The 14,942-nt window shown below is 37.2% G+C and overlaps 1 protein-coding gene across 3 annotated transcripts in view; it reads right to left on the minus strand.

Annotated features, from left to right (window-relative positions):
* Positions 1–11,148, minus strand: part of eml2 (EMAP like 2) — a 20,173-nt gene extending 9,025 nt beyond the window's left edge. For 2 of the 3 annotated variants that reach the window (XR_001609701.1, XM_016278225.1), the window contains exons 1-5: positions 10,971–11,148; positions 6,822–7,007; positions 6,385–6,511; positions 5,850–5,954; positions 2,008–2,036 (exon numbers count right to left, since the gene is read on the minus strand). Coding sequence is in view for 2 of the 3 variants with exons in the window: in XM_016278225.1 (XP_016133711.1) it covers positions 2,008–2,036; positions 5,850–5,954; positions 6,385–6,511; positions 6,822–7,007; positions 10,971–11,040 (517 nt within the window). In the remaining variant the exon portion in view is untranslated. Of the gene's footprint in view, positions 1–2,007; positions 2,037–5,849; positions 5,955–6,384; positions 6,512–6,821; positions 7,008–8,619; positions 8,842–10,970 lie in introns of those variants that run through there. The other variant, XM_016278226.1, reaches the window with a different exon arrangement.
* Positions 11,149–14,942: the final 3,794 nt, after the last annotated feature.

A 14,942-nucleotide genomic window follows, 5' to 3' on the forward strand; every position in this document is an offset into this window, starting at 1 on the left:
GGCAACAACAATACTACAGCGAGAATAAAAGTTACGCCTTCTTTCTTTGCGTGAACATTTGGGTGTCGCTATGCAATCTTCCCACAGCGTGAAGTAGACATGTGGGGGTGTGTTAGAACGAGCCGTTTTAGGTAGGCGTGGTTGACTCTTAACTTTTATAAAGAATATCTCTTTGGATTTTAGACTTTAGTCTTTGCAACTTTACAGATCTTCTTTATGCACCAAGAGCTTGTAACACTCCAAAGAGAAAGGAAAAATTGAATAATGTGGGTAAAACAATACTGTTTCCTGATCCTGGTAGAGTAGACTACAATGCCGGCTGTTCTGACTCACAGACTGTAAGTAAGTTTTTTATATTTAAAGAATTTGCCACTGATGATTCAAACGCGAGTTTTGAGCAGTGTAGAGTAGGGCTTGTTGTTTGTCATTTCTCCGATCACAAATGCAGACATGGTTTTATGTTTACGCAGCGCGATGCAAGGCAACGCGTAAAAAGACAGTATAAATCATTATAATCCGTAATTATGTCCAAACTTAATGCAACAAATGCCTCGTTTATAATGGGTTTTCATGTTTTTGAATCGTCGCTCCGGCCCGACAGGGCATCACAATATGGTGAGGGGCGTAACATTTCCGTCACAAGCTTGAGAAATCGGCCAATCACAACGCACTGGATAGCTGGCCAATCAGAGCACACCTCGCTTTTCAGATCGATGAGCTTTGTAAAAATCAACGTGTTTCAGAAAGGCGGGGCATAGAGGAGAAACAATAATGTACAGTATGTGCTAAATAATGTTTTTTTTTTTTACCTTAAACCGCATAAACATTTCATTACACCAAATACACAAAATAATGTTCTTTTTAGCAACATCATATGACCCCTTTAAAGACTACCAAGACAAACAATTTTTTTCAGCGGATTAATTTGCACGGATTAATTGTTCACATCAAGACTAGCAATGTGCGCTAGTAAAGTAAATAAAGTCATTTCATGCGGACTTTAATTTTCAGTAATTTTTTATGAGCTTTTTCAGTTTTAGTAATTTGAGTATTTCAGCTTGAGCTTATTTCATTAGTTAGTTGCTAAGGCAGCATTTCAGTTAAAATTTTTTCAACTGATGTTAACTCTTTCCCCGCCATTGACCAGTTATCTCGTCTTTTACAAGAAAACGCTTCCCCGCCACAGACGAGTTTTTACGGCTTTTCGTGTTTTCACTGTTATAGACTCGGGGCGCTATTACGCATCTTCTGAACGAGTACAAAACCTCCCGAACAAAAACACACGTGAACAGGACGGAGAAACCAGCGATCTCTTATGTAAACAGATGCATATGAAAAATAATGCGATCATCAGCAATAGACAGCATATAAATGAAAACTGCATAACGTTACAGAGTAAAATGTTGATCCAGGAAGTGGTATATGTCTGTGCAAGCTTTGGAGGTGTTGATGGAAGCGATTTACTGGATTTATGCTTTGATGATCGGACTGAATATTATCCAGATGTAGTTTTTGATAAAAATGTGATTTTCTCACCTTTTTGATAAAATTATGCATTTTTAATGAAACCTACCTTTATTCAAGTGTTGATAAAAAAGAATGCATTAAGCTAGAATAAAACTGAATAAAATAGAATAAAAAATTTGTTTAAAAGTAGAGACTGATCTTTATTTTGGTCCATTGCATATTAAAATATTCATACAGCAAAATATACTGGAGGCCATCAAATTTGAGTGAAAATCATCAAAATCACTGGCGGTGGCAGGCAACTTTTTTCAAAAATGTTGGTGGGGAAAGAGTTAATATTTTATTGCAGTGTTTTATTAACAACACTGACATGCTGTTGCTAGGGTATTGTTAGGTACTTGATAGTTTGTTCTTGGTGGTCACATAAAGCACTAAAAGCAAAAGACCAAACATATATTGATATCGAGGTCAAAATAAAACCAGCTTGTGTTTTTATTTAATGATATTCATCACATTACTTTAACATAAACAAAAACTTACCAGCATTGAAGGTGCACTCTTTGGTTTTGCTGAAAGAACAAAAGAGAGCGATGTCATTCATTCATTCACTCCTTCAAAGACTACATTCAAGTTTTGTTTGCCGTCTTTAACATGTGTTTTGAGAAAAGGATGACTAATTCATGGAGCTCATCCATTAATCCTGACCCGGCTTTCATGTGGCCTCTCACAGAGCTCTGTGCAATGGCGACAACACGGAGTTAAAATGACAGGAGGACACTTGAGAGGGTCACCCAAAACTGCTTTCAACTTTAGTACAGGCAGATTTAAAGCCTGTTTACATGACTAAACAGATTTGGAGGGGATTTTGCATCGAAAACAAACATGGCAAACCTGCTATACACTGGAGGCTTTGATGAAAAAAAGAAAAACATGTTCTGTTTGTGTCTGTGCATGTATTTCGTAACTGCTTTTACTAACCACACAGTTTTCCACTTCCTGTATGCTGACGCGTGACTGTCATGATTGACAGCCTGTCTCAGACAGCTAGATGCAATAAATAAGACCCATCAATCCAGTCCTATTTGCTGGAATAGGTTTGTAGGACTCAACTATCCACATGGGGATTAGAATTGACAGCAAACCGTTTCTCTGGCTGGAAAAAATTTGACCTTTCTTTAGGGTAAAATAAAATGTTATGTAATGGGAAGACAGAAGGATTGTGGGTGCAGATGAATAGAAATGCTCCCACAATGATCTGTTTGTGTCCACGCAGTTCTGCAGAAACCATCCAAACACTTCATTAAAGAAAAGACTGAACCAAAGCATCCCTAATAACCCCTATTCAGAGTGGTGTAGACAAAATTATACAATACTGCCATAATATGTAGATGGCTAAATGTGAGGAACGGTTTTCACATGTGTCACCACACGGAGTTCTGGAAATAGAAAAGTTAGGTAAATATTCAAATATTACAGAAAACAGGTAAAATATTTTCTTAATGGTTTGATTTGGATTGTGCATGTACCTTCACAATTCAGTTTAAACCATGAATTATGTAACTTTTTAACTCTCATTTGGGTTTGTTGGGTGTTCATTTTGAACCATGTTTACAACCAACATCATGCTTATTGTATAAAAAAATTCTTTCTATTTATAAATGCCATTTTAGGAACATTTCAGGAGTCCACACACCTGATTTAAGGTAATGATACACAAAGTGGCAGCTGTCCTGGCAACAAAGCCATTTTCTCATTAGCACATACTGGAAAAATCCATTTTACCAGTAATCACTCTAGGCTGTGTAGCAACCATAACTCAATATAATGCTGTAAGCATGTGCCACAAATGCGCTTGACCTCAAAGGAGCCTTATACTAATGCACAGACTCCATTACACCCATCCATTCCACACATACTGTATCATTAATGACTTGTTCCAATCTGACAGTTCATGTCTTTTATACATTAAAAACACCACACAAGATTTGCACGCACAGTATTTCTATGGATTAAATTTAATTTCTAAGCAAGTGATTTACTAAAATTTATGTGGAAGTTCTCTGGACATAATGTCCTTCAAACCATTTTCTTTCCTGCTGTAAAGCACTTACTCTAATTCGCCTTTAAAGCTGTATCTGTGTGTGTGTGTGTGTGGCAGTGGGTGGGTTCCATGTTTAATGCATACGACTTAGCAGCAGAAACAATCAATATCTAACTCAGATTGCACTAAAGCAATTAGTGAAACTCATGCATTATATGTAGCATATCTTCAACTTGAATGTTAGTTGAATGGGTAACTATCTTTCATGTAAATGATAATTAAAGCCATATGGAAAACATGCACATTTTTGTTAAGTGACTCACAAAATGTTGCACAAAATGCCCTAAGGATAAACAAAAGCGAAGCTTTGCGACAGCAAAGTAAAATGCATATACAAAATGTTGTTAGATTCTAGACATGCTTGCTTTTAAAGTCTATTGTTCCTATTTGAAAAGTTAAAACACAAACTCAGCCCAGGTGTGTTCGCTTTGTTTATCTATAGAAGCCATGATGCTGAGGATATTCTTATTTGCCTACCTATGTTTGCTTTGTTGTGGGAAGCTGATAGCAATTCCATTATCAGCCTCACCCTAAAACTACCAAAGTTTTTCTTTTGAAGACCCGAAAGTGCTTAACAAGAACTTGAGCTTTACCTGGTCGACCTCTTCATGTTGTTTGTCCCGTTATTCCTTTTAAGTGCTATAGCTGGAATTTGCAGAAGCGTCAGGCAAAACACTGAGTTCCTTGTTTGAGTTAACTTCAGCTCTGCAGGAACATGGACCTCCCTAACCAATGGCAGGACACTTCCTCAGTGTGCATGACAGCCCCTTTTTGGGTGACCACACCCCCCTGTGCTTCAATGCAGTAATATGAAGCACTCTGCGGTCAAGAGACTGTTTCAGTTGTGAGCGTGTCAACCAAGTGACGGCGTACGGTTGCCATGCACCATACAAAGTTTAATCTAAAACAATCATCATGCCATAAATAAAACACTAACAACATGTAGGATTTTCTGCCATACAAACATCCTGCAGGTGCATGGTGGGAAACGTATTGGAACTGATACTTACCCCTTCAGTAGACTGAATTAGTACTTAAGCAGTAAATGCTTATAGGGCTTTTTGGAAATTTTCCCTACTAAAATTAAAATAAATTTTTTTTACCCTTCTTTTCACTATGAAAAAAAATTGAATTTAATGTAACTCTATATTAAGTGGTAACATGGTTAATGGATTTCTGTTTATGAAAGTTTAATGAGAGTTTTCCAGTGGTTGCTTTACAGCTTTGATAGGATCTCAGTCAATAACACTTCTATTGACAGATGTCTAACCTAAACATCAGTGTTTACATTCCTTCCTGGAAATCCATGTATACACGCCATAAATTATTTATGACTATTTGATCAAATTCTTCCTAAGCTTTCTTACTGTATGTACAAGTGCACTTATTAGTTGAAATATCTTTCTAACTAATAAATGTTCAAACGTTTGGGATTGGTAGGATTTTTTAAATGCTAACCATGGCTACATTTATTTAATCAAAAATACAGCAAAAAGCAATATTATGAAATACTATTAATTTAAAAAGAATTGTTTTCTATTTTAATATATTTAAAAATGTACTTTATTTCTATGATGCAAAGCTGAATTTTCAGCAGCCATTACTCCAGTCGTCAGTATAATATTATCCTTCAGAAATCATTCTAATATGCTGATATGCTGCTCAAGAAACATTTCTTACTATTATCAATGTTGAAAACTGTTGTGCTGCCTAATATTTTTGTGGAAAACATGATGCATGTTTCTATGAACCAGAACACACAATGGTAACCTAACAATTGCTAAATGTTTTCAAATTCTGAGTAAGGTGCCCCCTGCCATTTTGTATACTGTACAAGTATTTTGTAAAATTTCTAATTCTTTCTTTCTTTCAGGTTTATTTGACAAGGACAATGTACATCAATAATACATAGATGTAAAATGTGCCAGAATTAGCCAGAAGGCTATTTTGCATTTGCAGTCCCTGGGGGAAAAAAATCAGCAGTAAAATGACAACAATGATATGATGCTGATTTAGCTCTATACATAGTATAAAATGGTATTTTATAAACGGTTTTCTATGGACGGTCCACCTCTTCCCCTTTACAGTGTCTCTGGTGTCTTGCTGACCATGGGTCTGGGTTTGTCATCTAATTAGACACTGAGGTAGCATCTATTTTTAGCTCTGTGTTGTTGTCTTGTACTAGCCTCAAGGTTCAGAGGGAAGGAGAAGAACTGAACTTTTATCTCTTTGTATAGAAAAATCATTGAGTTTAATGCTCTTTATTTAGATGAAATGGTACCTGTCTCTCTTTCCACATGTTGAGCTGCTGGATGAGGTGGTTCTGCTGCGGGAGTCTGACACCTCCTTCTTCACCGTGGACAGGCGTTCTGTGGACATGCTCTTCCTAACACACAGAGACAAGAGCATGAGGTGGAGAAGAATGAGTGAGGCACAATGCAGAGGCCAGGAAAGAAAGACATAAAAAAAAGAACAAAAGAGCATGACTGTTTTCAACATTTCATAATAATTCGAAATGCTACTTAAACAGCAATTTAGCATAATAGTATGATTTCTGAAGGATCGTGTGACACTGAAGACTGGAGTAATGGCTGGAGTAATTCAGCTTTGGATTACAGGAATAAACTTCATTATAGCCATCCTTTAAACTAAATGGTCCAAATGGTTTATTACTCCATATCACCATCTTGAGGTAGAGAAGTAATACTGCACTGATGTTGTTGATGTGGGAAAAATGAAAATATTTCCAGCATGTGCAACGTCAACAATAAAATGTCTTCCAATAAAATTATACATATGTTGCTTATAACTCTCACCTTTTGATAGACATCAGCACCTCCTTTTTCGGAGAGGAGGGAGAGGAAGGATAGCCACTCAAGCGTTTTGTTTGCACATAGCCATTTGTCAGAGGCTTGGATGGCAGAGCTTGCAATATCTGCCGAACTAAATCAGGAAGGACGAAAGTGAGATCACATGCAAATTATTTTCACCTCCCACATGGAAACTTTTTATGTAACCACTATATTATGTATTACAATCCATCCCTGTAGCTCTTAAGGTTGAAATATCCTAAAAGTTAATAATCTAGGATACTAACACAAAGGTTACATCTTATAATGTTTAATCAGTAATGCACCCTTGGACAAGGTTACCCTCAGATTATTATAGTGTAAATTGCTTTAGATGAAAAAGTATATTTCTAGGCTTTAAAGACATAATGACAATACACAGAGGGCCATAATAAAGCACTGACCTTTAGTAGGTCCACCTTTCTTGCTGCTGGCCTGTGTGATCTCCTCACAGCAGCCCAGCCTTCTCAAAGCATCCGCCAGCGCCGCCTTCAGCAGCTGAATCTCATCCTCCTGCAGCTGCACCCTCTGCTCCAGGTGAGAGAGACGGTCATCCATCTCCATCCCACTCCCGGCTGATACATTGTCATCTGAAAGAGACAGACAGATAGTTATACTATTAGAATTTGTAGAGTTTGTCCAAATCTGTATAACTTTCTTTCTTCTGAGGGATATAAAAGATGATATTTCTGTGCTCCAAAGTCATACAGGTTTGGAACGACATGAGGGTGAGTAAATGTCAATGATGACTATCCCTTTAAACCAGTGGTTCTCGATCGTTTTTGACTCAACGGCCCCCCATAGTCCAACACGTTATTCAAAGGCACCCCATTATAAGGTATACCTATAAGGTATGCTATTTTCTTTGGTATTTCTGTAATTATGACAAAGCTGCTTGTTTTCAAACTTTTTTTTAATCAGAAACTTGGATCATTGAAATATTTAATACCTAAAATTAATTTTGTGATTCCAGAAATTTTAAGAACGGTATGTTCTAAATAAATAAAAAGCAATAGTTATTGGGATGTGGTGTTAAAAAAAGAAATACACATTTATTTTTACAAATCGTATTATTATTATTAATATATGTAAATTTTAATAAAAAATAGTATTTTAAATTAAATCATCCTGTTGTCCCTTGAAAGTTTGCCGGGGCCCCCTGGTTGAGAACTACAACTTCTTCTCAAAGTCCTTTTTAAACAACACAATTTGGATAGACACTGCGGAAAGAACGTGGTTAAAAAAGTCACTCCTATTAGCCTAAGGTGGAAAGTCCATTTTAATTTACACACTATTTGGTCACAAAAAAAGTTGTCTTTGCATAACCAAATATCAAAACAAATGGCATCAACTTTAATGAATTATAGCACAAATGTATTTTTGAACTAAACATTTCAAATGATACGACAATGTAAATATTATTTAAAATGAAGAAAAAAGTATACTTGAACGTGTGTTTACCATGCTAGGACACCTGTCAATTCATACACCCACTATAACAACACTGGGATCCAGTTGCTTAAAAGTAACTGAAAAAATGGTAGTTCAAAGAAAAGCTTGTTTGCACTAATACAAATGTGTGCATTTTTAACTGTCAAAACATCTGTGATTAAAAACGCTGATGAATATTTATCCAACAAAATGTGTTCATACCACAAAAATCCATTAAAATCAATTGAAAATAAAAACTGAAAGCCTGAGCGAACAATTGAGAAAGTTTCAAATGCTAACAATGCTGATTCACTGTGGCAGCCATCAAATGTGTTGCTTTTAAATATACAACTTATAAATACACACAATAAATAAAACAAAAAGGATTTTTCCTACCACATTTACACATTTTTTCAAAATTAGCTCCTCAATATTTCACATAAAACAGTGGCTCCTTGTCTCGGTTTCGATCTAAAGGGCAATGCAACAGGCTCCACGCTAAGTGTGCATATATAATAAACCTCTTTTAGTGCCTGCACCGCTAACACATGGAGATCACAGCTGTAAAGCAGCATCAGCAGGTGGTGAGCACGTCAACTGAAATAATAAATGTGAAAGAAAAAATGGGAGGCAACAGTGGAAGGTGAGAAGAAAGCAGGATGAAGCTATAGTGATGCTGGAAGACAAAAGCAGTCTGGAGGAAACCGAATGCTCAGTGACCGAGTGTGCTGAAATATTCATCATCCCGCTCTGTTTGTACTCCCCTCCTACCTGCCATTCCAGTCAGTACTATGTCCGCCTGTCAGTCAGCCTCTCGGACAGCCTGATCCTCTGCAGCTCTCTAGGGGTTTCCTAAAGTTGCCAAATGCCTCCCTGGCCAAGGTTTCTTTCTCCCACCTTGCCCTTGGCTTGCTGGATGGCTGATCCCGTGTCTGGACCTCCCTTCCTCCCCTCCCCCACCCTTTACCACTCAGTGCTATGAGTAAAGAGGAGAAGGGTGATGTTTGTAACAGGACACTGTTTCCCGTCTCCTATGCGGTAGAAAACTGCTGGTGGTGCTGTTGGCAGAGAGAGAGCTTTGGCTCGACTCCAGACCTGTCTGATGCATCGGCCAGGCACTACCAGGAAGTGCACTGACCAGCCTCTCCACCAATGGGACACTAAAGTGTGTACATGCGTTTTTACAATTTACAACTTGTTGTTTTATACCCCCAGGGCACATGCTCATTTTATTCACATTAGGGATTTTTACTGTACTAATTGAATTGCTAATATCAAAGTCTGACCTCAGATATGCAGATCCAGCGTTTAATATCAGTTTAAACAATCCAACTGTACAACAAGGACAGACACTCTCGCTGACCCAGGCTCATCATATACTGTCTGTCTACCCATCCATCTGTTGTCCAGCCAAACCATCTGGCACAGAAATAGATTTACTGGAAAACCCAAACAATGACCACTATGTACACTGATACCTATCCTTGAGAGAACCTGTAATGCACAAGAACGAAGATGAAATAGGCTAGTCGTTTCGACAGCAACAACAACAAGCTGTGCACAACGGTTGTTAGCGTAAGGACACCATAGTGATAATATTGAATTTCCTAAAGACCTTCAGTGATTGACTGTATGCAGAATTTTATTCAAGCATTTTAATTGTATTTATTTATTACTTATCTTTACTTAAATCAAAAAGGAATTGCAGGTCTGCTCTGCAACACTAGGGAAAAAACTATTTTAAAAGGAAATAATAATTTGCAACTAACCATATAATCATTAAGCAAGCAAAATCAATAGGCTTTCTGTCGTTAAAAGAGAGGAGAAACATCTTATCTTATCCATATCTTTTGCAGTTGAGGTCAAAGGTTGTGTGTCCAAACAGACGTTATGGTATTTTGAAGCACATTCATCAGTTGGTAGACTGGCTAATACTAATGCAATATTTAGAACAGTGTTTTAGACTGGTAAGTCACATTCCTGCTGTTGTTTACAGTATATAATAACAAAATTGTCAGATATAACAACATGTAATTTTGCCTATGCAAACAATTAATTAATTAATTAATTCTACTTCTTCTTTGAATGTCTCCTCTTCTCGTGCTTTCTAATCTAGTTGTCTAATAAACCTTGCATAGTATATTACGAGTATTGTTTGCTCTTTGACAATTTGCTTTGGATTAAAGTGTCTGCTAAATTAATAATTGTAAACATACCATCAAATGAATGCCATGAAATGAATGGTAAAATTCTGTATGATAAATCTGATGCTCTGCTGGTTTACACTTGACAATACAAAATCTCGTTCCTACAGCAAAACTAGTTGAGAACCAATGCTTTAAACAATTGACAACTGTTTGTTAATGATTAGATCTGACTGTAATATCGTTTTTAATTAAAATCTTTGCATAGTCATGATAATGCTGACAACAGACATGATGTTTAGGCCTACAACTGATCTTCAAGGTACTGTTATCACTATAGATAAACTGTAACCTAGGTAAATCCATCTTAGTAGGTGCGTAATGTTATACACTAGATTACTGGGTGACAATAAATAAGTAACTCAGTACATTATTTCCACTAAAACCTTATGCAAATCAAATAACAAAGGCCCAGTGAAGCAAGCTGAATCAGGATGAGAGGATGAGAGGCTCAAAGCATATCAACAGATGAGGAGAAAATGAATGAAAAATGTAAACACATGTGACAAATCATGTAGCCTGGCCTGAAATGCTCTAATATCTAACACCAGTCTGAATCTGAGTAGATGTTCATTCTTGTACCCTGATACTGATACCAACCGCACATACGCGATAAGAAAATGCCTTAGGTGAAAATAAAATTTGCATGTAGGCTATATAAAACTGATCCTAATTTAAACAAATAACGTTATATTCATCACTGGCAACAAGGAGACAATTTCTTTAGTTGTGCCCTCGCAGGCAGAGACGCACCGACACGTCAATAACATTACATTGCTGGAATGTATATAGTTAATATGAATGTATATAGTTAATATCAAAGACATAATTCGTTTGCGTTCGACATGCGTTTAACGAAAACAAGCCATCTCCAGCGCATTCATTATAAATGCTCAGTCAAGTCGCTGCCAAACTTACCGTTGCAATACCGAAGCAGAAGCGTGTTCGTGTCATACAGGTTCCCACATGAAGCTACTCGCTCCGACATGTCCTTCTACTGATCAATTCCTGTATTATTTCTTTTAAATCGCCGGTCCTCCAATCCGCCTGCCTTCTTTCCTGACATAAGAGTGAACCTTCAATACCTTTCCACCGAACAACCGACAACAACCTGTGCTGCCTGCGTTTCTATAGCAACAGCCTCACCGCTGATCTGCTACCCAGAGGAAACTAGAGCGCATGTTTACTTTTGGAGTCCCATAATATGCAGTCACTACTTTCATGAGCATGATGTGTATATTAAGATAGGTTAGTCAAACTAGCAAGCCATGAGGGCAAAGTCTACATATCTGACTACTGTGCACAGAAAGAGATGAATAGATCATTATTGCCGTGTGTAGTTGGTCTAGAGATGTTTATCTTGGGAATTTACGTGTTAATAATGTTGGTGTCATACAATTCCATGTCCTTGACAGTAAAGCCACTGTTTTTCTACTCTCTAACGGTAGATGGCGGTGTAGGTATGATTAAAACAAGATATGATCGCGTCAACTCCGCTCCAAACGTTTCTGTATTTGGCCCATTCAGCGAATACTCTACACCAGTGGTTTCAGACTTTTTTTTTGTATGTCTCCCTATATCTGACACTTCAGATCTTGCAGTCTCCACTAATGAGCTGATGAGTTGAATCAGGTGTGATAGATGAGGGAGACATACAAAATCAGGGCTGGGGGTAGGCTACTCCAGGACAGGTTTGAGAACCACTGCTCTACACCAAGGGTCTTCAACCGGTTGTCCGCACCGCAGCGGTACTGCAGGGGGTCCGCCAATTAATGTTTGATCACAAGTAATTTTTGTTAAAAAACAATTAAAACATGGGTAAATTATTTAAAAAAAAATATATATATAAGCACCCTGAAACCAAAGCGAGAGCACCCTCAGTTGATACTGAGCTCGGAGAATGTGCAAATGTTCCTGTTTACAGCATTTTTTTTTTCATAGACTAAGGTTTTTTTTGCAGCATGAGAAATGTAACCAATCACGGACATGTTTGTTTATTTACTTGAAATGAACGGCCAATCAGAGGTGCTTAAGATATAATTCAATCACCGCTCAAAACGCCAGAATTTTTATTCCGAGTAAGGCTGGAAATATTTTAAGCTAAAAGGGCTTGCCACATACCCAAGACTTGCCACTGATTCTAAATGGGGAAAAATCAAATGCAACATGGTCACGTCTATTCGACCGATGCCCCGCCTTCTGAGTAAAAGAGCCAATCGCTAATCCGTAAAGTAGTCGCGTCACTGCAGGTTGCTTTAGAAACATTCAGCGTTCTGAGACGCAGCTTAGGACTGCGCATGCGCACTGACTGGTCTAGCCTGAATAATAAGCTTCTTTTTTTTACGCTATTTGATTAAAAAAAAACATTGGCGATTTTCAAATATGAAATTTAATCGTAAGTTTGGTGAACAGTTTTGGAGAATTTGATGTTTCCCCATTCAAAGAGATAGGAGCTGCGTACTGAAGAGTGAAATGACTCGGACTTAATGACTACAGACCTGTGGCTCTAACGTCTGTGGTCATGAAGTCTTTTGAAAGACTGGTGCTGGCCCACCAGGGACTTTGATTATGCTCGCTCTGTGCTGCGAACGACTCCCTACTGCAGGTAAAGACAGTATCAGTTTTCCACACTCCAGTCCAGTTGGTGGCGGTAATGCACCTACAAGTTGGTTTACAAGTTGGAGAGTAAATCCTTATTTGTTTGTGATAATTTTTATTTGCAGAGTTGCAGGGTGTAAACAAGCCTACGTCATTGCTGGAATGTAAGGATTATGGTAGATGGATATTGTATGCCAATTGATATTACAGTCTAGCACATTTTGTAATTTCATGTTTTTTTCTTCTGTTGACCTGCCTTATTTTGCCTGATCACTGAACATCTAGGCTATTTTTTTTTTCAACAGTGAGTTGTGAATTCAGTTGACATTGAGGCCTCAACAGCCATATTTGTGTTTGTTTATAATTTTTTTAAATTGCTTTCATTAAGCCAAAACAAAGGCGTCTCTCAAGTGAGTGAGGCTCACATGTTCATTTTACCATTTAATCAGACAGGAAGTGACATAAGCCTACTTATTCTCAGATTTTTGAGCAGCTCTATCACACCCCTCATTCATGAATCAAGAGTGGTTATTGTTAATGACTCCATGGGTCATGCTTATGCAAGATCATTATGGTTGGCAGTTCAGGCAAACTGGTAACTGGTGTATTGACTTGATGTTTGGGGTTTATTTACATGTGCACCATTGCTCTATTCACTTCTCATTTCATCACTCTCTGGCAACGTGTCGGGAGGGAGAGAGAACAGAGCTCTCATATGGATGTCAAATAACAAATGCCCTATGTGTGCCAGTATGTAAGGTCAGAGTTTTTCTGATTATATTGGATGGTTGAATGGAGCAGAAAGAGTTTTAATTGGGTTGTAGACAAATAGGAGAATGAAAAAGATATGCACTGTGAATTTTCTATAGATTTTTCCATCATTCTACTAAAAGCTCCACTCTGCAGACACTGCAGTATTTGAAGTATTACAAATGTGTAACTTAATCCTCAAAGTACTAATTTTCTAAATTACATTTTGACACACTTCATAATTTGAAGTGCTCTTAAAATGCTTGGGAAACTTGTTTGTAACTAAATTTTAAGAGGAATAATTTTCCTTAAAGTGATAATTGAGCTCTATCTGCACAAAACTAGAGTGCTTTGATTTTCAAGATATGATGATATGTCTCAGCACTTGTAAGAAAGATATTCAAATAATAAAATTTTCATGCAATGGAATCAGTTCTTTGTTGGCATCCATTTGAACTTTTAACTTAATGGCAGTTGCTTGGCTGGTGCAAGAAGTGCAATTTGCAATCTGCTCATTTCATTCAACACTCAATAATGTTTTTTTTGACTTGAACCAGAACGACAGCTGGATATTCGCTTTGCTTTTCACCTTGTGAACATCCTCCCATTGAGATTTCCAGAAGACATTTGTCGTCTTGTCATATTTCAGTCAAAGTTATTTTTGTTTGTCATACAAGCATGTATCAATCGTGTAACTTTAAAATGCAGTTGCTTCATGTGTGGAAGAGTGGATATGCAAATGATTTGGACTTAAGGGAATACATGTATCTTATCAAATGGTTTAAGGAGCAGTGGGGAACAGCCATATTATGAGTTGAAAATGTTCAAGTGCAATAGTCCATTATGCATAGTGTATTTCTGAAACTTCAATTTATGTTTATGTTTCACTAATGGTTTGATCACACTTTCAGTAGAAGTGGTTTGGGTAGTTTTCTTTGGTTGGCATTGCCACACTTTTATTTGGTGTATCATCCAGGAACTTCTGTACATTTAAAAGGTGGTTGTGAGTCAGCTGTACCACACCAGCCATAGCAAAGCTAGTTATGAATGGGTCACTGTCCGTCTTCAGGCTGGCATCACTGTCCATGTCTTACAGTGGAGGACAGTGTGTGTGTGATAAAATATAAGGACAGTGAACTGAACTTTCACTTGTGTTGTTATCCTTTTTATGATATACATGCATTTTTAGGCCTGGCAAACTATTTCTCTGACACTTGGTTGTTATTTTTAGATTTGTGAGCTAGATAAAATGATCTGACTGGCTAACATGGAGTTTTTTAGAAATTGAAAGAGTGTTTGGTAGCGTCAGTCCGAATGGGCTGAAAATGACAAGCCATTCAGTATTGTTCTGCCTGTATGTCATAGTTTTTGAATATATGGATTTCAGTCTATAATTATAATATTTTATGGCTTAAGTTTCCTTTTTTATTATGATAATAATGTACTATTATTGGAAATGTTATATGAATTCATTTTTAAGTTAACTTCACATTTGATAAATTTAATTTTATATTTAAATTATAAATATATAAATTACATATA

The sequence above is a fragment of the Sinocyclocheilus grahami genome, unplaced genomic scaffold (assembly GCF_001515645.1).
Source record: "Sinocyclocheilus grahami isolate Dianchi unplaced genomic scaffold, SAMN03320097.WGS_v1.1 scaffold119.1, whole genome shotgun sequence".
NCBI lineage: Eukaryota > Metazoa > Chordata > Actinopteri > Cypriniformes > Cyprinidae > Sinocyclocheilus > Sinocyclocheilus grahami.